We start from the raw sequence: 25,426 nt of genomic DNA, 5'->3' as shown, positions 1-25,426 counted from the left end.
CCAAATAACTTTATATGACGTCTGTAAACTGCTGTTTTTTTGAGGAAAAGAGCAGTACAGATGAAAAGATCCACTCCAAGCATTTTTATATTCTAATAGTGGAACTGAATGCATTATTATAAATATTGCAAGAGTCCTGACAGCATAGACTTTCAGATGTAAATGTGTTATATTTATCCTTTTCTGTTCTTAAGGTTGGACTCCATGAAAGAACTGCACAAAACAAATCGACAGCAGCATGAGAAACATCTGCAAAGCCGAGTGGACTCCACCAGGGCTATTGAAAGATTAGAAGGGTCTTCTGGGGGTATTGGTGAACGGTATAAATTTTTGCAAGAAATGCGAGGGTATGTCCAAGACTTGCTTGAGTGTTTCAGTGAAAAGGTAAGAATGCAAAAATATTAATCTCTTTGAATAAGGCAAAATTAAGGAGGTCTAGATTTCTATATTTCTCAGAAAATATCCACTGAATTCAACTTTAGAAGTGACGAAAAGTCATGCTTCATTTTCTCCACTTCATTAACAACCTTCTATCATGGGGTAATCTAGTGCCTTGTAGAAAACAAAAAAAGATAATTCAAAGCATATTTAAATAAGACTTTGGCAAATCCTGCCTTAATTTAATGGTAGATTATTGGCCTGTCCTGAATTATTAAAATATAAGGGACTCATGAAATTTTCTTTTTTATGGTTCAGATCTAAACTTGCCTTTAAACTGTTTCTACAAGTAATTCCAAATATGCCTAAAGCTGCAATATTTTATTAGCTTTTTTTTACCCTAGATAAAGTTGATTGCCATTGCTGCTAATAGCTTTCATCTAAATAAGCCTGTGCTTTATCCATTTCAGAAACCATTCATGGGCCATAATTTCTGTTAAGGTCTCATTTCTTCCAAGTTCATTTTTTTTAGTATGACAGTCAGTTGGCACAATTATTTGCATCCTACTGTACCATTTGTTTGCATTTTTTTGTTAGCTGCCCGCAGAATCCTCTTCTCAAACAGCCTTTTAATTGATTTTTCTTTAAGATAAATGTTGTTGTTTGATGCATTGGTTTATAGGCATTTGTGGACTTCACAGCCTTTTCTTTAAAAAAAAAAGTAAAATCGTGGTGCTTTTGAATATCCTGTCTCTATAAACTTGCAAGTGATACAGGATAAGAAGGCACATTTTCTGTTATTCTTGGCCATATGAATTAGCATAGAATCGGTAAGCATACAGTATTTTAACTTTTTATTATCTCCGTTGATTACTTCAGTATCTTAAGGCCAAAGGCTGGCTAAAGAACAGTGCCAAACTGAGTCTTCCAAATGGATCTTAATGGTTCCAGCCAGTCTGGTCAGATCCACCAAGTCTTCTCTGAAGGATTCATGTTCTTGTCCTTATCACCTGATTTCTGGAGAAGCAGCTACATTCTAAGCTATGATATCCCTTGTGGCAGATCTGTGGCTTAGGGTGACAAATACAGGGGTGAGAAAGAAACATAGGTTTGACTGCAGAGGGGCTGGAGTCAAGAGGAGAAGTGGACATAAATGTCAGACCTGGCAGTTGTGTCCTTCCTACTAATAAAGCCCTTATGAGCCCAGGGGACATGGTGCCGGGAGCAGGTCTAATAACCTTTTGTGACTAGAGAAAGGATCTCTGTCTTAAACCATACTTTGTAAGTGAGATTTGTCCCCGTGGAGCTTTTTCTTGAAGTATCTGGGTCTTTGCTTTGGAACTTACTTGAGTAAACTTACACGCTTGTAATTGCAAACTGAACTCTTAAAATATCGACAGTAATATGATCAACTAGATTGTACCATTCTTGAGTTAAAGAGACTAGTAGAATATCTGGTTCATATAGTTTTCAATTGCTTACTCTTTTAAAAACACTTAGTAGTGTACTTTATCTCTCCTTGATTACCCTGTTCCTAGGGACGTATCCCTCAGACTGTGCTGATACGTTTTTACAGAGTCACTTAGATAAATGTTTATGGAGCAGATCTTAAACCGTATCTATTATATAGTGACTACAGTTTAATTAAAAGAGAAGTAGATAATTCCCTTTTAAAGATGAGTCTTTCATTTTTGACAGTTTCATATGCATTTGATTTTATTGAGTCTGCTGCTGAGTTAATAATGTCATAAGTTGTCATTTTGGAAATACTGCGGAATAATTGAATAGATTTGAATATTCATTCCAGTTATACTATAAAAATATTGTTTCAGGGTAAGACCATCAAAATAGAAACATTCTTTTGTTTTCTTCTCTTTTGTTATAAAAGTTCAAGTGGTTTTGAACTTAGATTTTTAATTATTCTGCAGATTATTTTAACTTTACATTGTTTTGTTTTCCTGCCGTCATCTTCCTTCTGTGTTCTTTGTCTTAAATTTGGCCTTGAAATAATGATAGTCAATAACAATTTCCAGTTTGGAGAGGGTAAAGAAATTGTCATGGTGCGCTCTTGAGATAAATTAGTATTGTTAAGAAACATGAATGAGAGCCGAAAATGTGTTTTAGGGCTTTTATTCTCAGTAGAATTTTCTCTGGGCTTTGTTAAAAGGCATTTTAATTACCTAAACAGGAAAATCACGTTATCGGAATTTTAACTATAAATTGAGTAATTAAGGTTCTGTCTGATGCAACCTCAGGCGTGCAGCTCTTATAGTAGAGGAGTGTTAATAGTCTCCAGGACTAAAGGAATGCATAGGTACATTTGTCTTTAGTCCTGCTCAGTTTGAAAACATGAGGGGGTAGGTAAGTGTAAGTCACAATAATATGACAGTAATTGCTTCAGAAATCGATTCTAGTTAATTTTAGAGTCTGTGGGCTCAGCTCATATCACCAAGATAATCAGTGCAGATTTGGGGACATTGTTGCCCATGGTGTGGCATATTAAAAAATAAAATAACTCCATCAGCTTGACCTTTCTGTGAACATTGGCTGCTTTTGCAATGGGATCATGCAAGTGTATAAAATTGCTTTTATTACAGACATCTTTGTATTCCACCTGCCTTTTTTTATTTTCCATTTACAGTCTGTTCAGTTCAGGACGCTGCTATAACACTTGGTGCCAGTGTTCCCAAACTCTAATGTGTTTTTTCATTTGCACTAACCGTCAGGAAACTAGAATTTCTGGTTTCCTCAGGTATGTGTAGTGGTTGTTAGCGTTTGTGAAAGTTTCATAGCATTTGGTTATAGCATAGGTATTTATAAAGAGAACGTTTTCTGGCTTTTCCTTTTAAGTTAGGTCTCATTCCGTAAGCTTTTTGTATTCCATATGAACCAAGTGGATGCTTAGCTGTGGCTATTAACCTGGAAAAATTTGTTGACTTCGTAAACTGACAATTTATGCAAAGAATTTTATTATTTTACTTACAAATATGGAGAAATTGAAACATTTGATAGGAAGAGAAGAACTTTCTGAGTTTTAGATAGATTGATTTTAGACAGGTTAGTGATAGCTAGAAATTTTATTCACCATATTAATGTAAATGAATGCAGTTCACGTTTTAAATGTGTAATAAAGCCACAAAGGTGCCATTGCATCTTTTGGTATTACACAGCAATAATGGTTTATTTTAAACTACAGAAATTGGCAAGGGAGATCATGCTGCTAGAAAGTTAAAAATGGACTTTTAAAAAGGACTTGCAAGTACTTTATTCTAAAAGAAGCACTAAAATTTCTGACAATTCTTTACTCGCTCTCTTTACTAATGTTAAAGTGTTTACCCTAACCAAACTTCTGCTCCAATAACTAGGCACTGGACATTATAGCTCCATATACGGAATAAAAGAAGAAGTGGTGTTTCCCAGAAATCATAAAACTGAATTACTATTTGTGTTTCATTGAGAGTTCATGATTATTCTGTCCAGAGGGCACTTTTTCAGAAATCCGGAAATAATATGGAACCCTCAAATATATAAGCAGCCGAGGAGTTTGGTGTTACGGAGTGTGTTGTATTTTTACAGGTGCCACTGATTAATGAACTTGAATCAGCAATACATCAGCTGTACAAACAGCGAGCTTCCCGCCTTGTCCAAAGACGACAAGATGATATTAAAGATGAATCTTCGGAGTTTTCAAGCCATTCAAGTCAGTCCATCTTGAAGGTTTTTATTATTCATTAAACAACCTTGTTTACTTAGTGCATCCTAATTGAAAATTAGACGTCTCAGAGCATTTTTTCTTTTTAAAGAAACAAATTTCCTTGCTCTTGTGTCAGGTAGATCTAAAATTAGCATGTGCTTGGATTGTGTTTAAGAAAATATAGCTTTGCGAAGGAACTCAAATCATGTACTAATATTCTATCGATCTTATTCTTCTTTGGGCATTCTTTCATTCCTTATAGTAAAGACATCATCAGTATTTTATCTTAAAACCAGCACCTATTTGGCCCTAACTGATTTTCCCCCCATTTTAACACCAATACAAACGCTGTTGTTGATCACAACAAAGGTTTTGAGTTAGGGGCTGGGAAATTCTGTATGGGAGAGGGGGCTTTATTACATAACAAATGATACAACTCCAAGATTAGGGGAGTTTTGAGCTTCACCCCTTAGATAAAGCAACATTTTTTATATTTAAAATGTTTTTGTATTTTCTAGTTTGCCTCATATAGTGGGGTTTTTTTTTAGTAAGTCAGTTGGTGCCTACACTTTTTGAAATTTTAGTGTAAAAATTTGGAGATTTAATTTATATTCCTTTCATTATGATATGTGTTATGGAAAACCAAAATTAATTGGAAACCTCTTATTAAATAGTTGAGCTGAAATTCTTTAACCAGACGTTTTAAACATTTTAATTATGCTTTTTCATTGCCCTCTATATTCTTGGGTGCTGTAATAGGAATTTTCCTACATTGGATTTCTCATGGCTTCTTTTGTCATCTCTTCGGTCCCTATGTCAGCAGTTCTTAAATGGAAGTGTACATCAGAATTACCCATGATATTAATTTAAAATGCGGATTTCTTGGTCCTGTCCCCAGAGATTCTTGCCAGGTCTTGGATGGTGTCCAGTAATCTGCATATTAAACAACCACGCCAGGTGTTCCAAGTGCAGAGGGCCCTGTAATTCTTTCTGAAAACAATGCTTTGTCATATAGTGTGTCCTTTAAATTAGAGAGACATTGAATCCCTGAGAAAGCATTCTTCTGTGTGCTGGATGGGTTTTGGAGCATCGTAAAGAGGTGGTAACATGGCCGTCAGATGAGTCAGACTCAGATGTAAGCCACATGAATGGCTTTGACCTTCTGTTTTTGCCGTACACGTTTAAATTGGATTAGTGCCATCTGGGGCACCTAAATAACTAATGCATCCCGCCCAAATCACTTTTGATCCAGACAGAACCAGATTTCTGGGGCAAAGTACAGGTAATCATTGTACCTATGACGGGAAGTAATTTCCTTTTAAGTTAAATGGTTGGGTGAGCCATGCATTTCATCAGGTACTTTTTCCTGTCTATAATCTGTTCTTTATAATTTGGAGGTATTTACTTATATGGAATTTGAAGTAAGGGTTGAATGATGGATGTTAATTAGATTGATAGCTGGAAAGAAGTGAAAGGTAGTGAGAAAGTGAAAAGTATTTCCCTAGAGGGAGTATTCATTAATTGCCAAACATTTGAGAAAAATTGCATGGGGTACTGAAGTATCGATTCTTTTTCTGATCTTTTTCTAAAGAAACAAAAATACAGTCAGAAATTCATTTGTTTAGATTTGTAAACACGTATCACAGTTACTGCATATAATTCTGACCGAAGTGAAGGAGGCTATCTCTTGAGTCATCTACTCTCTTATAGCTCCCTCAATATATATTTTACAAAGTCTGTAAATATAATAACATTTTAAGTATTTATTATAGTAGAGAATTTTCTTTAAAATATTTCTTTAATGAAGGGTAGCTCTTAAGGAGGCAGGAATCATTTCTGTAGTTTGGGACTCTTTAGCCAATTCGTCTATGGTGTGTAGTAGAGTTCCAGTTGAGGTAGAGCTGGGGCATTTTGTTTACTGACCTTTTTTTGTAATTTGAACTCTGGAACGTACTTCCTAATATCCAAGCTATTTTGGAATATGAATGAAAAATTCAGTAAAAGAGTCAACTTTTAAAAGTAGTAGGATCTAGGGTAGTTAGGATACACTGAAGTGGATACCAGCTCATTTTTGGTTTTATTTTTCCTGTTGTTACTATCAGTGACACACCTTTGATATCAGGAAAAAAATTATGGAAAAGCCTTAAATTGATGTCTTTCATTTTGCACGTGATCTCCCCCTCCCCCGCCACCACCCTTTGGGTTTTGTGCTTCTTGTTACTATCCCATGTAATACAGAATATCTCCATAGCGTAGAACTTAAATGTAGACATGAGGAAGCATCACAGACAGATGTTTGCCCCACTCTTCCTTCTACCCTAGGCAAGAGATTCGAAGATTCTTCTCTGGAGAAAGAGAGTGGGTCCAGAGAAAAGACCGTGAGACACTATAACATCTGGGGGCCCCAACAGAAAGTTGACTTGTACCCAGGGATCTGATGGAGATGCCTCTGTTAGACAGCTCCCACCTACATCCAAGAAACTTCCAGTCTCATTCTTACGTAGGAGGTAGTTAATGATCATGGTGATCAACACAAGCAGTTAGAACCAAAGGGACTGAGGAAACAGAGACAACGCAGGTGACGGGAGAAAATTTAAAACATAATTGCTGTCCTCAGGGAGATGTTGGAAGGGATCCTACGCGTAGCACAAGTAGAGGATGCTATAGAAAAGGAATGTGCTAAGAAGAATAGCTGTATCTCAGAAACTAAACATGTGGTAAGTGAAATATAAATTTAAATAGGAAGGTTGAAAGCTAAAGCTAGAAAATTGCCCTAGAAATTAAAAAAAGAGAGATGGAAAATAGGGGAAAAAAGAAATAAGGGAATTGCGCTTTGAAATTAGGGTTTGAGAAAGCACAACTTGGTCCTATCATATGATTTTCAGTCTATATGTTGATTCTGCCCTTGTTCTTAAAATAGTAATAGAGAATAAATTTCTACAAAGAAAAATTAGAATGAACTAGAATAAATGATTAAACTGCAACAAAGCTGTTTTTTCATCCTTCCTACTTGTGTCTCTGCTGTCATATCATTCAACATGTGATGCCTAAGTTCGTCCTTAAAAAAGTAATGTATTATTTTTCCCTTTACACAAGTAATTTAGATTTTTAATTTATTTGGTCGTCATGCTAGCATAAACTAGTTCAGTTACTTAGACATAAGAACAGGGATTAAGCCCATTTGCATTTGTGTAGTGTTGTTGAACTCTCCATGTATTTTTCTCTTCCTTTTCGTGGGCACACAGATTAATATTGAGATTTGCTCTAAACTAGAAAACTATCCGGTTTATCGGTTACTGCAGACTCCTGCTGTGAGGTTAGAAAGCAGTCTATCATTATGGCTTATTCTGTGCAAACTCTTTCCTCAAGATTGTTGAAGGAAGGCTTTTAATTTTAACCCTTGTTGTTTTACAGATAAAGCTCTGATGGCACCAAATCTTGATTCCTTTGGACGAGATCGGGCACTGTATCAAGAGCACGCAAAACGTCGGATTGCAGAACGGGAGGCGAGAAGGTAATTCTACAGATGCTTGCTGCTGGTTTGTTTGTGAAGGGAGGAGTCTCTTTTATCTGGTTTGGGAACTTGATATTTGTTATTTAGGACTCGTCGTAGACAAGCCAGAGAGCAAACCGGTAAGATGGCAGATCACCTTGAAGGCCTGTCCAGTGATGACGAAGAAACATCTACAGATATTACAAATTTCAATCTGGAAAAAGGTTAGACATTTATTTGGAAATGAGCTTCATTGTCAATGTGCTTTCTCCTTGGCTGTGGTTTCTACCATGAAATAATTTGAAGTTTTGTGGCTTTAGAACTAGGCACTTTGGTTTAATTATTAAAACTCGCACCCATTTTTATTGATGAGTTCTCAAAATTAGCGGTAACACTTTGTTGTGGGGTTCATCTAGTACTTGCATTATAAATGGTATCACTCTTTGAATCACAGAATTTTAAAAGTGACAAGAAAATGTTTCAGATCCCAGGGGCAGCCCTCATGCAGCCTGTCTGGTCTAGAAAGGTAAAGGTTGGCAGTAGGGCATTCAGCCCTGAAGGGAATTCCTGATTTTGGGAGCCCCGAATAATTCAATCAAGAGGAATAGTTAGTTCTGTTACATGAAGACATCTCCAGAAGGATCCCCAAGTAAAAGTCTTTATTTCCCACCACTGGCTGTGATTATTTGGAATTATATTGACTGCGAGCCCTTTGGAACTTAGTTGGATAAGCTTATTTTTTTCTCCCACTCTTTTTACAGTGAACATTTCCAAACATACGGAAAATTGGAAAGAATAGCACAGTGATCACCCATATACACCTGTCACCCAAACTCAGCAATTCTTACCATCATTTCGCCAAGTTTGCTTTGGATATGTGTGTGTTTTGCTGAAACATTTGAAATTAACTTACGGACATCATGGCACTTCCCTCTAAAAACTTTAACATCTTTAATGTCTTCTTTAAAAAAAAAAAAAAAAAAAGGATGCTTTTCTACCTCACTGCCACACTATTGTCACACCTGCGAAAACTACCTAGAAGTTTTAGTATCATGTCTGCATTCAGTTTTCCTCTGTAACAGCCCCCCCGCCACCCCGCCCAGAATTCCTGGGACTGTTTCTGTTACTCTGTATTTTCTAAACCTGGATCCACACAAGGTTCCTGCATCGCACTTGGTGGTTACACCTTTTTATGTAGAATTAGTGAATATCATGGTACCTTATACGCATACACACACCCCTTTCTTTATTTGTTTAAGGCATTAACTTCCTGAAGAGACCAGGCCACTTATCTTGTAAAACGTCCTACATTCTAAATTTGTCTGTTGCCTCATGGTTTTAACTTGTTCTTCCAGTCGCTATATTTCTTGTAAACTGGAAGTTAAGTCTTGATTAGATTCAGGTTAAAGCTTTTTTTGGCAAGAATACTTCACACAAGATGCTGTTACCAGCATGATACCGGATGGCAAATGTTAGGTTGCCCACTGTTAGCGGTGCTGAGATGGATCTTGAGAAGTAGGTTGTCATGACTTGGTCTCCTCATTATGAAGAGTCTGCTGTTCCAAGTCATATGGAACATTAAATAACCTTTTACTTAAAGATCCTAGCATCCATTGCTGATTCTTGTCTATGTCAGTTATTGCAATCACCAACAGACTTTGAAAGAAGAGATATGATTGGTCACTGATGATGCTACTACACATCGGTTATTTACGTGGTGATTTGTGGGCTGCAGAGCTAGATAACAGAGTTTGTACTTTCTGCAGTTACTCACAGTTACTCTTCCATGGTGCTTGAAATTTGAACTGAGTTTTTGGGGACAGGTGTTATCTAGACTGTGGTGACGGATAATAGTACATATTGGAACTATGCAAAACGGAGACTACCTGCACTGTGGTTTGCATGATAGACGTTTGGAACCTAAACTTACCTCTGGTGCTTTTCTTTTAAGTTGCAGTTAACAATTATTCCTTTGCTAATGAGCCTATCTTATTGATACGCAAGCTACAAAGAAAACACTGAAAATAATTGAACTGTGTTTTTTCTACTGCATACTAAGTTTTGATTCTCTGTGGGGTTTTGTTGTTGTTGTTTTTAGATCGCATTTCAAAAGAGTCCAGCAAGGTATTTGAAGATGTCCTTGAAAGTTTCTGTTCAATCGATTGTATTAAATCCCAGTTTGAAGCATGGCGTTCAAAATACTACACATCCTACAAGGATGCTTACATCGGCCTTTGCTTGCCAAAGTTGTTCAATCCCCTCATAAGGCTGCAGCTTCTCACTTGGACTCCTCTTGAGGTGAGTGGCTTCTATCACTGTTGAAAAGCAATATACTGGACTGGTGGCGCAGTGGTTAAGAATCCACCTGCCAATGCGGAGGACGTGGGTTCGAGCCCTGGTCCGGGAAGATCCCACATGCCACGGAGCTACTAAGCCCATGCGCCACAACTGCTGAGCCTGAGCTCTAGAGCCTGCAAGCCACAACTACTGAAGCCCGCGCACCTAGAGCTCATGCTTCGCTACAAGAGAAGCCACCACAATGAGAAACCCGTGCACCACAATGAAGAGTAGCCCGCACTTGCTGCAACTAGAGAATGCCCGCGCACAGCAAGACCCAGTGCAGCCATAAATTTAATTAATTCATTTTAAAAAAACAAAAACAACACTTTCTTCTAAAAGAAAAAAAAGAGCAATATACCATGATGCCTTGGGCAATTGTAACCTCAAAAGCTAGAGATGTAAGCCTCAGCAAAGTGTTTTTCAGGGGAGATAGGTCCCCCACAGGGCTATAATTGACACATTACCACTGGACATAATCTTAACGATCTTTCCTTTTATGTTCTGTCCCGTCTCAAGAGAACTGTCTCTTGCTTTTCGATTTTTATACAGTGTCTTTCTCAGTCAACTAAAATTACATGTAGTGACGCTGAGATATGAACATGAATGAATAAGAACTTGGTTCTTTGATTCCAGAAAAATAGAACATCATGGGAGAGCTCAATGAGGAAGATGAGAAATGGGACCCTGAACTAAGTCAGTGGTGATGGAAATCAGGAGGATGAGATAAACTGAAAGATTTTAGAGGCGGAATCAATAGGACCTCTTTGCCTGTTACATAAGGGAGGACACTCAAATTGTCTGTTTACATGTAGTGGTCATGCTTATGATACGGTTTTGGAAGTTACCAACATATGGATGGAGCCGTGGGCATGAATGAGATGGGCTGGGTTGAATATGTGAACTGTAACGAAAAGAAGACTGAGGTTGAAGCCCTGAAAACAAGAGGGAAAAAATCTAAGCTCTGGGAACCATTCAGCTCCCAGCTCCTGATTGCTCTTTGCCAGACCTTGTGGAGTCGCACCCTGTGCATGTGTTTCTCGGTGTCCAGCAGAGAGGCTCGGGGACACTTGTGTGCATCTGGGAGCTCTCCCGTGTAGCTCCTTCCTCTGCCCCACAGCTACTAGCGTTCCAGCCTTCCTGAGCTTAGATTGTCTCCTAACTCAGCAGGACTGCTCTGCTTGCAGTTGCCTACCCTGATCTCCTCTTCTGACCAGGAGCTCACCTCATTTGATTCCGTTCTTTCAGGGGTCATAGTCCTATACTGCCTGTGGTCCATTGTCTGAAAATAGATGTTTCATATATTTGTCCAGTTTTTAGTTTATGACTGAAGGCTAAATCCAGTTCCTGTTACTCTTTTCATGGCTAGAAGCAGAAATAGCCACTATTTTAAATGTTTGGGTAACCTTTTAAATATTTTCTAGGCAAAATGTCGTGACTTTGAGAATATGCTGTGGTTTGAATCTTTGCTGTTTTACGGTTGTGAAGAGCGAGAGCAAGAAAAAGATGATGTAGATATTGCACTGTTACCTACCATTGTGGAAAAGGTGATTCTCCCTAAACTAACAGGTAGAGATTACTGAATTGAACATTCAGACACGTTGGGTTTTGCAAATCTATTTTTAGGAGTTTTTAATCAGAACATATTTTCTCATAGAAATTACATTATTAATAATAAAGTTACAACCAGACCCAGAGATGGCTAAAGGGTACCTATCTTTTAACTTGGGACTTAAAGACCACCTTGGGGAGGGCCTGGAATTGGGGGCAGTAATTGATCCACAGGCAAATTTCAGGCTCTTAAAGACTGCCTGAAGCAAAACTGAGTACGTAGTTTCAGGGGGGATATGCATTTTTCTGGGGAGCAGTTTCATTACTTTCATCCATTTCTCACAAAAAAATTAGGAATTGTTGACATAGGGACCTATTTAAAATATTGATATTAAAAATAAAGCTCAAGTTCAGTTGGAAATTCTTGATGCTGGCACAGCATCTCCTAGGATAGAGAGATCCTGCTTTCCCGAACCTTTATTTTCACCAAGAAGCAGAAAACCACAGGAATCTGTCCCCTCGCCACGTGTGCCTAATCTTCAACATTCCCGCGGTTAAGAGGACGAAGGAGACTGACGCTTACACGCTAGAGGAGGAAAAAGTCATGATTGGCATTTCTGAGTTGGGGACTGCTTGACATCAGATTCAAGTCAGCAGCAGTTTACTTCTGTATCTCAGTACATTCTGCTTTTTTTTCCCCTTAATAGTGATAGCTGAAAACATGTGGGACCCCTTTTCTACAACACAGACTTCAAGAATGGTTGGAGTTACTCTAAAATTAATAAATGGGTATCCTTCAGTAGTGAATGCAGAAAACAAAAATACACAGGTAAGTTCATTATTATCTGTGAAAGGGTTTAAAAATTTTTTTTAATTTATTGTTTTGTCTTCTCCTTTCCCTTTCAAAATGAGCAAGAGTTGAGAGAATGAGTGGTTATGTTCTGAGCCAGCGAGAAAATCTGATTCTCCCACTTGAAGCATCTGTCCTTTATAGCCTGAAATATACAAAATTTGAGAGAGTAGTTTTTAGTTTCAAAATATCGATTGGGAAAGATGATGTAATTAGTATAGATAGCCTCTCGTTTGTACTGTTTTCACCCTCCTCACCACCCCACCCCCATTCTCAGTCGGACTAATCAGACATCCCTTGAAGACCTGTATTTTTTTCGGGAAAAGAAAAACTACTGGAAAGGGTAACAAATGATAATTTAAATGCTGAAACATTTAAATAGCATGTAAAATAACGAGGTATTGTTTTATAAAGTTTCAGAACTTCAGATTGCCACTGCCTGCACTGAACATTCATATGAGCTATTTAGATATGAGAAAGTACTCCTTGTCATTGTTTTATTTTCACTGACCTCATTTTGAGAGGAACCAGATTATAGGTCTGATCTTAAATCTCTATATAGTAGATTAAGAGGTTGGAAGATTTCTAAATGGCTTTATTGCTTGGTAATTCATGAGGGCTGAACGAAGAGTAAGTAGTAAATATTAAAGACCTTAGAACCTTCAGTGGGGAAAGTTAAAAAATTTGAGATGCTGTTCACTCAAAATTGAATACTCTGTATGATTTGGAATATTGCTTATTTTTACTTACTAAAATTTAACTTTTATCATAACCCTTATTAAAATGCATGATCTATTTTTAACTCTTTAGGTGTACCTAAAAGCACTTCTCTTGAGAATGAGGAGAACTTTAGATGATGATGTATTCATGCCCTTGTATCCCAAAAAGTAAGTAACTCCTAAGAACGTTAAAGATGATAATATTCTCCATTATTTTTCAGAGAAGGCTTCTTAAACTCCGGAAAACTAAGCATAGCTTGAAATACAAGCTTTACCTACATAGTATAAACGTGTAGCCCAAAGAGAGTGGCTCAGTGGGGAAATTGCTCCCTTATGCAGCGTAACCCTTAGTGTCTCACAGTAAATTGCCATTACCTTCTAAAGTTACCTTCTGGAATACAGTTGTTTGAAAATTTGAAATATTAGTTAACTTCTTATGTTCACCCCTTTTACTTACAGAAGTCTTCTAGGAATCAGATGGCATTTAACACACAACTTTGATCATGATTTGTTTCTCTTTTTCTCTTAGTGTCTTGGAAAATAAAAATTCTGGGCCTTACTTGTTTTTTCAACGACAGTTTTGGTCTTCAGTTAAGGTACGTGTCTGTAGGCTATCTAAAAGACTTCAGATTTTGTTTGACTTCATACAAACTAATTTTGTTCCAAAAGTTTATTCAGGTTTGATGTTTGCAGAGGTGAAAATGTATTCTGAGTTCCAGTAAGGTCCAAACTAGCCAACAAAATGCCTCACTAAACCACAGCAAGGAGAGTACCAGATACTCTTCTAAGTTGCGGAAATATAGCACTGAATTAAGATAGAAGTAGAGCCTTCATGGCGTTTATAACCAAGCTCAATTGGCAGTAGCAAATAAGTAATCTCAGGTGTGACGAGTTTTGAAAAAAATTCAAAGTTGTATGGGAGCATATGACAAGGGTCACAAATACCTTGATGGATGAGTCACAGAAGATTCCCTTCCACCCTGAGGAGGTGATATTTAGGTTATTAGTTGGCCCTGAGGTAAGGGAGAGCAGGGTATACTAGAACTGAGAAAAGGCCAGGATGGCTAGAGTTAGGGAAGAGATGAGCAGTTCAGATGATATGGGAGCTCTAATTTACATGTAGACGTGTAATCACTCCCTAAATCAAGATGTATAATGCTTCCATCATCTCCCCCAAATTCCCCATGCCCCTTTATAGTCAAGCCCACCCCTACAGCCTGGCCACCCCTTTTTATTGTCCTGTAGTTTTCTTTATAAGGATGTCTTAGGAATAGAATTACATACTAACTAGCCTTTTGAGTCTGGCTTCATTCACTTCACAGAATGCATTCGTGATTTATCGGTGTTGTCTTGTGTTCACTCCTTTTTATTGCCAAGTAGTATTCCATCATATGGTGGATATCCCACAGGTTTTTTTTTTGTTGTTTTTTTTTTATCCATTCCCCAATTGAGGGACACTGGATTGTTTCCAGTTTGGAGTAATTATGAATAAACCTGTTTGCACACAGGTTTTTCTGGGTATATAAGTTTTCATCACTTGGGTGAATACCCAGGCAAAGCTGTTTTCTAAACCAACAATATATTAGCGTTCTAGTTATTCTTCTTTCTCAACACTCACCACACTTGGTATCTTCAGGGTTTTTATTTTTTTTAAGTCATTCTCCTAGGTGTATATTTGTGTCTTGTTATTGTTTTAATTTGCATTTTCCTAACAACTGATGATGTTGAGCATGTTTCCTTTTTTTTCCTCTTTTTTATAAATAAATTTATTTTATTTATTTATTTTTGGCTGCGTTAGGTCTTCGTTGCTGCTTGCGGCTAGCGGGGGCTACTCTTTGTTGCAGTGCGCGGGCTTCTCATTGCAGTGGCTTCTCTTGTTGCAGAGCACGGGCTCTAGGCACGCGGGCTTCGGTAGTTGTGGCGCACGGGCTTAGTTGCTCCGCGGCATGTGAGATCTTCCCGGACCAGGGCTTGAACTCATGTCCCCTGCACTGACGGGCGGATTCTTAGCCACTGTGCCACCAGGGAAGCCCAGCCATGTTTTCATGTGCTTACTTGCCATTTGTATATGTTCTTTGATGAAGTATCTGTTCAAATCTTTTGCCCATTTTTAAAAATTGGGTTTTCTTATTATTGAGCTTTGAGTTTTGTATTCTTGAGACGAGTACTTTATCAGATATGTGATCTGCAAAGAGTTTTTCCCCCCAGTCTGTGTCTTAACAGTCTTTCAGAGTGCAGAAGTTCTTCATTTTGATGAAGTCCAACTTATTATCTTTTCCTGTTATGAGTTGTGCTTTAGGTGTTGCATCTAAGAAATCTTTGCCTAATACAAGGCCACAGAGTTTTTTCCTATCCTTTCTCCTAGACATTTCATAGTTTTAGGTTTTACATTTAAGTCTGTGATCCATTTTGAGTTAATTTTTATATAGGGCATGAGACCTTGAAGTTCCTTTGTCCCAGCACAGTTTGTTGAAAAGACTATCCTTTTCAAAATTAAATTGCTTTTGTACCTTTGCTGAGAATCATTTGCTCTTATGTGGGTTGTGGAAGGGTTTTTGTAGGGAAGTGACATGAAAATATTGCCCTTTTTAACATATTCTGGCTTCTGTGTGGGGATAGTGAAGTGAAGTAGGTGAGGATAGTAATAATGAAAATGGAAATGAGTACTTACTACATATTTACTGTGTGCCAAGCACTGTAGCACACATTATCTCATTGAATCCTCACAGCAGCCCTATGAGCTTGACTCTGCTGATGGGACAGTGAGGCCCAGAATAACCTGCCCAGGCTCATCCCTTTGTTAAGTGGCAGAGATGGGAGTCTAACTGAGGCCGGCCAAACTCTTGAGCAGCTCTTCTCAGCTGGGTTTCTGTGGAAGAATTAATACCTGATGCCCTAAGGCCTCCATTGTGTATGCGGCTAGAATGGTACTAGCTTGTACCATCCTTGGGAAAATTATGTAAGGAGTCACTCAGATCATTTTCTGTAGGTTTTAGTTCTCTCACCGAGCCCTGCTGGAGGAGAACTAGACCAGCGCTGTTGCTCGTAGTCAGTTGAATAACTGCAGGGCCCACAAAGAGATGACGGTAGCTTCGATCAGGGGCATGGCGGCAAGGACTGAGAGAGAGGCACAGAATGGGGAGAGGTGGGGTTCGACAGCTTGAGGGCGAGGTCGAGAATGATAAGGCTCATGTAGGCTCTGGCTCGGTTGAATTGTTGGATAGTGTTGCCATTTCCTAAGATGAGAAATACTGGGAACTTAGAATTTTATGGTGGAATGGGCGGGGGCTTCCATTTTATATGTATTGAGCTTAAGTAGTTCCCATATCCAGGTTCATGAAGTCTGGTAAACATGCAATGTGGTAGTCAAAAAAAGAATTTCCATCTTTTTGCAGGGTCACAGGACTGGTTTAGGCATGATTTTCAAGGGAGGACATTTATCTAAGAATCATCATTTGCCCACCAGTACTTTCTGTTATGATGGGAAATGTTCTGTATCTGCATTGTCCACTATAGTAAACACTAGCTCCATGTGGCTATTTAAACTTTAGTTAACCTCAGTCATCATCAGAAATATTCAGACCCTTCAAAACTGCTTATTAGTGCTTTGGCAAGACATGGTCCAGGGTATTTCATAAGGTGTTTTATTGTGTAAGTAATTTACTTTGTACTTAATTGCTTTACATTGCCTCTCAATTTTTTTTTCCTTCTCAAAGCACCAAACTTTTAGTAATAGAAATGAGATTTGTGGTTGCCACAGGTGGGGAGTTGTGGGGAGATTGGATAAAGGGGGATCAAAAGGTACAAACTTCCAGTTGTAAGATAAGATAAGTTCTGGGGATGTAATGTACAACATGGTGACTCTAATTAACAATAGTGTATTGTATATTTGAAAGTTGCTAAGAGAATAGAAAAAAGATTTGTAACTGTGTGAGGGGAAGGATGTTAACTTATGGTGATTATTTCACAATATATATTTAAATCATTTTGTTGTATGCCTTAAACTTATGCAATGTTACATGTCAATTATATCTCAATAAAACTGGGGGAAAATAATTTTCTTCTTCTTTCTAGCTCTTAGGGAATTTTCTTCAATGGTATGGCATTTTCTCAAACAAAACTCTTCAGGAATTATCAATAGACGGTTTATTAAATAGATACATTCTCATGGCTTTTCAGAATTCAGAATATGGCGATGACAGCATCAAAAAAGCCCAAAATGTGAGTTAAATGACACATATTGTAGTTTTTAAAGCATACGAGTTAAGATGGATTAAGTTTTCCTTGTTTGAAGAGATTTGAGAATTTCATGAAAACCCCTTTGATGATCGAAGTTGGTGTAATGTTGACAATCTCCCCTTAGCATTTTTTACATAAAAAGTTGTACTGTTATATATGTGTATATTTGTCCTTCTATCCATCTATCTATATCAATATTTTTTTTATATCAATATTTTTATAGGTATTAATAAAAGTTTTAATTTGGGGTTAATTTTTTAACAGTTGAATGAATGCTATTTTAAGTGTTACTAAAGAAATGGTCTCTTCTGTCATTTAAGAAATAATTTTAGTTAATTTTTTTTTACTTCATATACGTGAGTTATACAGTTTTGATAATTTTTTAAACTATTTTTTAAACAATCATATGATTAAAGAAAATGTGCAAGTACAGTACAGTTTTTCGACCTAACCACATCAGAGTAATTCTCTGACGTGATACTCCCTCACCCTCAAATAGTTTTGTGTCTGTTTCCTATAAACATGGATTTTCTTGTCCACGGTTACAATATGACCATCAACATCAGGAAATTAACATTTACATATTACTGTCACCTAATCCTTAGGCCCCTTTTCACGTTTTATCAGCTATCTCAATAATATCCAAAGGAACTGGCAAAAGAAATTCCCAGATCATCCTTTGCATTTAATTGTCATGTCTCTTTAGTCTCCTTTAATCTGGAAGAGTGCTTGATTCCTTGACCTTCGTACCTTCTGAAGATGATAAGCCAGTTATTTTGTAGAATGTCCCTCAATTTGGGTTTGTCTGATGTTCTCTCATGAAGAGATTCAGATTTTGCATCTTTGTCGGGAATTGTCCTAGACTTCATTAGTGTGAGTCCCTTCAAGTTGACCTCTGTGACCTTGTGGCATGTCCTCTAATTTGGGGGGAGCACTTTCTTGCTTTCTGGCACACGACATTCCAGGCTTATCTTGTACCTGCTTGGCCCAGCTCTGGAATCAGTTGTTTCTCCAAGCATCCCTGGGTTCTTTGGTGGGGAGCTGTCTCTACCCACTGGCTGCTTTCTCCCGGGTGGGAAACAGCCTCCCCTTGCTCGGGTTTTGGTACCCCGTGCCAGGTTGCCACCATGCCCTGTTCACGTCCTGCTTGGGCTCTTGCCCTAGGCTGCCCCTCCGATGTGATGCTCTCTTCACTCCTCTGGGCCAGCACGGCTCCTACTGCCAGCAAGGATGCCTACTTACTGAACTGTTTGGCATGGGGAGAGGCTGCAGTTTGGTACTTATGCTATACATGTTTTTACATCAAAAGCTGCTGATCAAAGGACAGTTCAGTTCCTTTAGGGCTTTCTGGAAGACTGGAAAATGAAGCAATTGGTTATCAATTTTATGTCCCTAATTTACTTAAATATTGGAGAAATTATCTTTTGCTTTGAGTGTCTATATATTGAAGTTTAAAATTAGGGTATATCTAGGTGTATTTGTATAGTTTATGTAGAAAATCAGGTTTAAAAGAATATCCCTTCTAAGTAATTAGTTATATGTTGCTCAATAGCAAGTCTTCTAGTTAAATACGTTATACGCATTATCTAGACTCAGCTTTTAGATGCTTTAATTTATTTTTGTTTTAACTGTTTACATCTTTCTTCTTCATAGGTGATCAGTTGTTTCCCCAAGCAGTGGTTCATGAATCTGAAAGGAGAAAGAACTATTTCTCAGTTAGAAAACTTCTGTCGATACCTTGTACACTTAGCAGATACAATTTACAGAAACAGTATCGGGTGCTCTGATGTGGAAAAAAGAAATGCAAGGTAATTATTTGTAATTATTGAATGAAACAGTGATCTAGAGTCTTTAGTTGTTAGGTTTAGTATTATTAAAATGTTTTCGGTAGAGACATGGTTATATTTTACTTTAATTTTTATTTTATTTTGATTCTTTTCCTTCTTTTTTTTAAAGTTAATTAATTTATTTAGTTTTGGCTGCTCTGGGTCTTTGTTGTTGCGCACGGCCTTTCTCTAGTTGCAGAGAGCAGCAGCTACTCTTCGTGGCGGTGCGCAGGCTTCTCATTGTGGTGGCTTCCCTTGTTGCAGAGCACAGGCTCGAGGCACATGGGCTTCAGTAGTTGTGGCTCGCAGGCTCTTGAGCGCAGGCTCAGTAGTTGCGGCGCACGCACAGCCTTAGTTGCTCCTGCGGCCTGTGGGATCTTCCCGGACCAGGGCTTGAACCCATGTCCCCTGCGTTGGCAGGCAGACTCTTAATCACTGTGCCACCAGGGAAGCCCTATATTTTACTTTAAATTGTAAACATTGACTTAGTATTGATAAACCTACCAAAAATACACATTAGTTTTTTCATTTTTGCAACTTTTACCTAATCTTTTTTCAATATTTTATTTATGAAGATATTACGGGAAGATTTCTGGTAAGTGAATCATTGCTTTTTCTGTCTCCCCCCCTTGAATAATTGGGGAAATCTCAGGCTCTTAGAATGTCATGGATCTTGGTCTTTGGAGGTTCATTTTACAGATATAAACCCTAGAAAAGATAGCCACTGAAACCCAAAGTATATTGAAGGTTATATCTCAACTTTGAGATGTTTGTGCTCTATGTTGAGTTTTTCTATATCCATATCATAGACTAAGTCATCACTCATGATTTATGGGGAGCAGCTTATACATATTTTTTATCAAGGTTTCAAGGAAGGAATGAACAAACAAACCATTACCCCTTTTTCAGTACACTGTCTTGGGTGTTCATGGAATTTGGGGGTAGATCTCTAGCATAAAAAGTAAGTAATAGTAATAATAACAACCAGTACCACCACCATTTGGAAGAATTTTTGTTTTGTTTTTCGTTTTTTTTTTTTTTGTTTTATTTTTTGGCCACACTGCATGGCTTGTGGGATCTTAGTTCCCAGACCAGGGATTGAACCCAGGCCTACCACAGTGAAAGCGCCGAGTCCTAACCACTGGACCACCAAGGAATTCCCAAAGACGAATTTTATTTTTTAAAGTTTCAATTCATATATTCTTCCTAATGTCAGAGTTTTATTTTCATTTTGATCACACCATTAGTCATACCCCCTAACAAAATCTTTTTCTTTTCCCCTGTTCCCCTTCCAGGAAAAAGAACCTTATTTTCTTGAGAGAAAATTTGCTATCTTTTATAATAAAATTAAAGGCAAAGTAGATAGTAAATACTTCAGTGGTTAAAAAAAATCTTTGCCAGGTGATTTTGGGGTTTTTTTTTTGTGGCCACACTGTGTGGCTTGTGGGGTTTAGTTCCCCGACCAGTGATCGAACCCAGGCCCTTGGCAGTGAGAGCTTGGAGTGCTAACCTCTGGACCACCAGGGAATTCCCTGGTTTATATTTTTATTTCATCCATAACATGTCATTTTGCTGTTGGTTGTTATTTATTGGCACTAATATTTCTTCTCAATGTGTTGTTTTTTACGAGATAAATCCTATTCACTTCACTTTAAAATTTGATTTATATATGTAACAGTGCTTTTGTTTGGGGGTAAATATCAACAAACACTATTTACTTTTCTAGGGAAAAGGATTTCAGCAGCTGTTTAAGCACCTGCTGTGTGCAGTGCACATAAAGTAGGTTCCACTTTATGAGTGTGAGTCACAAACTCTTAAAAATTAGAATCCTTCCCTAAAAGGTGCTTACTACAATTCTGTAGGGAAGAGACAGCTAATAATGTCACATTGTGTGTTGTTTCTCACAAGTGGTTCAAACTACTGTAAATGTTAAAAGTAGTTCCTGGCAGCATCACCTGGGAGCTTTGTTAGAAATGCAAATTCTCAGGCCCCGCTCCAGACCTACTGAACAGAATTCTGAAGGTGGGGCCTGGTGATCTGTGTTTTAGCACTCTTCTAGGTAATCCTGATGTATGCTAAAATTTGAGGATTACTGAAAATGACTTCTAGCTGGGTGATAAAAGAAGCCAGGTTGGGCTTCCCTGGTGGCGCAGTGGTTGAGAGTCCGCCTGCCGATGCAGGGAACACGGGTTCGTGCCCTGGTCCTGGAGGATCCCACATACCACGGAGCGGCCAGGCCCGTGAGCCATGGCCGCTGAGCCTGCGCATCCGGATCCTGTGCTCCGCAGTGGGAGAGGCCACAACAGTGAGAGGCCCGCGTACCGCAAAAAAAAAAAAGCCAGGTTATACTTTATTAGTGAATTTTGGAGGAGTGGAAATTACTCTGGATCTTGATGGATTGGTCATGAATACCCACGAATATAATTTGTGTTCCAGGTGTACCCTAGGAGAGCTAGGACTCTGGTTTGGGAAGGAATGGAAGGCAGAGCTCTGAAGTAGTTAAGTTAGGCAATAGAGTGCTTTCTCTCCTTTCTCGGTATTAATGAAAATCATGGATCTGAATGAGATTTTGGGGTGTTTTTAGTTTTGAAAATGGGTCCTCTGTTTCTGGGTATTTAAACATGGGCAGGTTTTTTTTTTAAACATGTTTTTTTCCACATGCTGTAACCTGCTGATCCGTGTTTCCTTTTTTCTCCTTTAGGGAAAACATAAAACAGATAGTAAAACTCCTTGCAAGTGTTCGAGCTCTGGATCACGCTATGTCTGTTGCAAGTGAGCACAACGTGAAAGAATTTAAGTCTTTGATCGAAGGGAAATAGGTCTGTGAGACTGAAGAGAAGCCTATTTGTTCTAATACCATTCCCAATGTAAACATTTTGTATATATGTAAAGTTTCTTAAACTGTAAAATATTGACTCTTGTTTTAATACAAAGAACATTATTAATATTCAATACTGTGTCTTTAAATGCGATTTCTTCAGAATGAAATGAATTCAGATTATTTCTAGGAAGTCTGTGAATGGTTTCCTTACTGCCTGTCATACTTTGTTTACAGAAGTATTTTATATGGTCATTTAAATTAACCCCCTCAGCTAATTGTTCTCTGTAAACAATGTGCACAGTGTATATTGTATAATTATGCATATATATATATATATTTATACCACCATGGAGTTACTTTCACACTGGAAATTTGTGGTGTTTTTCTACAGAGTAAGCCTTTTAACGGCAGAAAATTATCCAGTAGCAAATTGTCTTAGGGAAATTACTACACTGTTGCAACAAAAGGGCTGGCAAGTGACTAAGTATTCGTCACCTTTTGGTTAGCAGTTGCTATCACCGTAGCTGTGCTGCCTTAAAATTGAGAGTTGAGTGTGGACTTAGTCATTGGTGAATGGTGAACTTTTCTTCCTTGAATTAGCATTACAGTCAACTGTACGTTTAATGTGAGCTCTAAATAAATATATGCAACATAGGTTTTTGAAAAGAACATAGAAGTTTCATTTTTGGAAATAATAGATCCACAACCTAATGCATGGTTTGGGGCTGACCCTCCTGTCTCACTCATGATTTTACTCCCTGACCAGCTTAAAAAGATACATGCATTTGGATTTTAGTAATCTAGCATTATATTTTAAATCTCACATATGTGAGTTATGATATGCAGTAAAGAACACGCCTTGCTGATCAGCTACACCCAAGCAGTTTAATATCCATGGTCTTCTGTAATGTTTATACCATGCTGTAAATACTCAGAGAACTTGTTTTAAAGTTTATGCTTTCTGATTCTGTGATTTTCAAAAGAGGAACTTTTTGGAAATTAAGGACTATTGTTTGATAATTATATATGTAATTAAGCTTTAGCCAAGCATTAAATTAATTTTTAAATAGAACCTTTGTTATATTTGGCCGGCGACTAATTTTAGTTGGAGCATTTCAAATGACTAACTGAGACTATTAGCATGTGTACCCTTGGTCAAGTCAAATAATATTTAGAACAGTGTCATGCACTCTAATTGCTCTGTCAATTTTATCTTTATTGTGGGATCATTGCTTACCCTACAGATTGATTCTGGATGAATTCATTCTGGAGAAAGTGGCCTACTAAATAGAATTAAAATAGAACACTTATTCTCAACTTAAATGGACTAAAACGTATAGACTCGCATATATATATGACATGCATATCATTTGTTCCTTAAATTTGTGTTTCCAAATGCATTGAACCGATTACTTTTCCTATATCTGCATTTAAGGACTCTTGAAGTAAACTCAGATTTTTCATCATGTGACATCCATCAGGCTGTTTTAGGAATGAGTTTGAACACCACACTAGGACCTTGATGTCAGGTGAATTTAGCATAGAACTGTGCATAAAACAAGTGGTTTTCGTTTCACAACCCAAAGCTTTTTATTCCTGAAATAGCTAAAGGACATTCTTTCTTAGGAAGGAAATTGTCAAAAGATAAATTCAGAGGGTGACATTTTAATAAAGCTGAGGTTTTGTCTTTGCAGTTTTTTCTTTTGGCGCAGTCTTCCAAAATACTTCCAAAATAGACGAGGAAGATTTTTGAAAAGGAAAGTTATTTTATTGAGACAACGTAAACCATAGGCATAAGGAACTGTAACTGCTGTTCTACCAGGTGAGGATGGTGACCCATATCCTTATTGATGCCATGGTATCCCGCATAGACCTGCAGCTCTGCCTGAGGGCTTTCTCTTGGCCTGTGCTACGGGCTGGAGTGTCCACTGCCTAATGTCCCTGGGAGCAACCCTCAGCCAAAGTAAGGAGGGGGGACGATAAATCCCCCGGTGCGTTAGTTCAGGTCATCTGGGGAGCAGTCTCTGAGATGGCGTTAGGTATATTGATACAAGAGATTTGGGGCAGGGAATGACAATGAGGGGCAAAGGAGAGGAGGCGGGAGGAGGCTGGGAGAGCCTTAGTGCTGAGAGGGCGTGAGGCAAGGAAGGAATTAAAGAAGGTGTCAGACATCAGTGCAGTTCAAAGAAAGTTCCAGCAAGGCTGACAGGGCCCTCAATACAAAGTTACGATTCTGAGGAGCTTCATGTCTCCAGGAGCTGGCCTGCCTTTGGACCCCACCATGCTCAGTAATTGGTGGACAGCAGTTCATGGGGAGCATGGCCTGTACAACCAGATTGTTGTAGAAAATCTAAGGCACTATTTCACGTCTACCACACCGGCTTCCTAATCTCATAGGAAAACAGTTAGGTTTCACATCATCTCCCAGAGGGCTTCATTTGATTTGAACCACGGTTGTCTGCAGTGATAACCTCATCACGCAGAACTGGCCAAGAATTTCACAAGTCTTCAAGCAAGTACCTTCCTCATGAGAATATACTAAAATGTAGAGTTCCCTAATTGTTTTAAAGACAGGTTTATTGAGGTATGAGTTATAAACTGTAAAGTTTACCCTCTGTAAACATGTATAGTTCAGTGAGTGTGGACGAATGCCTAATTCTGTTTTAAATGCTAATTTCCCTTGAAATCATGAAATCCTCCTAAAAATGGTCAAATGTTTTAGAGCTGCAAAATACAATATGAAAACGTCGGTTGCTACATTGTAGTGGTTCTTTACGGTTACGGTAACTCTTCTAATTTCTAACATTGTAACATCCACATAGTAAAGGGAGTGTTGCCATTCCCTGATTATGGCAAAGAACACTCTGGTCTGTGGTGTCAAGTAAATGAAAATGAGAACAATTAAACTATCTATGGGTGTTAGGTTCACAGCTGTTGAGAGTGACTACAGTTTTCCCAGCAAAGACAGACAGGCTAAAAATTGTTATATGGAATTGGTATTGATAGGCAGTGTTGACTGGCCCATGGTCTGCTTCTGGACCTCCGGGCCCCGATAATTTGTACTGGCTTCCTCCCAGCCCTGTCGGTGCTAACTCTAGCAGAGGCTCAGACGTTAGAGTCATCCTGTACAATGAGAATGCCTAGCACAGAGTTTCTCAGAATGTATATTGTGGTCCACCAGTTCACGGGCTCTTACTTTAAAAGATCTTTAGGAAAATGAGACTTAGATGTAAGACATGACACCATCAAACTCCTAAAAGAGAGCGTAGACAAAACATTCTCTGACATAAATCATACCAATGTTTTCTTAGGTTAATCTCCCAAGGCAATAGAAATAAAAGCAAAAATAAACAAATGAAACCAAATCAGACTTACAAGTTTTTGTGCAGCAAAGTAAGCCATAAAATGAAAAGACAACCTACGAACTGGGAGAAAATATTTGCAAATGATGCGACTGACAAGGGCTTAATTTCCAAAATACACAAACAGCTCATACAACTCAACAAAAATAACAACCC

General features: G+C 38.2%; 1 protein-coding gene across 2 annotated transcripts in view; it reads left to right on the top strand.

Annotated features, from left to right (window-relative positions):
* Positions 1-24,657, top strand: part of PAXBP1 (PAX3 and PAX7 binding protein 1) — a 35,480-nt gene extending 10,823 nt beyond the window's left edge. The window contains exons 7-18 of one of the 2 annotated variants that reach the window (XM_024758198.1): positions 195-384; positions 3,955-4,078; positions 7,487-7,586; positions 7,674-7,789; positions 9,664-9,863; positions 11,327-11,471; positions 12,161-12,282; positions 13,114-13,190; positions 13,552-13,618; positions 17,097-17,243; positions 18,915-19,069; positions 21,789-24,657. In XM_024758198.1, coding sequence (XP_024613966.1) covers positions 195-384; positions 3,955-4,078; positions 7,487-7,586; positions 7,674-7,789; positions 9,664-9,863; positions 11,327-11,471; positions 12,161-12,282; positions 13,114-13,190; positions 13,552-13,618; positions 17,097-17,243; positions 18,915-19,069; positions 21,789-21,906 — 1,561 coding nt within the window. In that variant the 3' untranslated portion in view covers positions 21,907-24,657. Of the gene's footprint in view, positions 1-194; positions 385-3,954; positions 4,079-7,486; positions 7,587-7,673; positions 7,790-9,663; positions 9,864-11,326; positions 11,472-12,160; positions 12,283-13,113; positions 13,191-13,551; positions 13,619-17,096; positions 17,244-18,914; positions 19,070-21,788 lie in introns of those variants that run through there. The other variant, XR_003004966.1, reaches the window with a different exon arrangement.
* Positions 24,658-25,426: the final 769 nt, after the last annotated feature.

The sequence above is a fragment of the Neophocaena asiaeorientalis genome, unplaced genomic scaffold (assembly GCF_003031525.2).
Source record: "Neophocaena asiaeorientalis asiaeorientalis breed wild unplaced genomic scaffold, Neophocaena_asiaeorientalis_V1.1 scaffold45, whole genome shotgun sequence".
Classification (NCBI taxonomy): Eukaryota; Metazoa; Chordata; class Mammalia; order Artiodactyla; family Phocoenidae; genus Neophocaena; species Neophocaena asiaeorientalis.
This window is presented reverse-complemented; position numbering and strand designations above follow the sequence as displayed.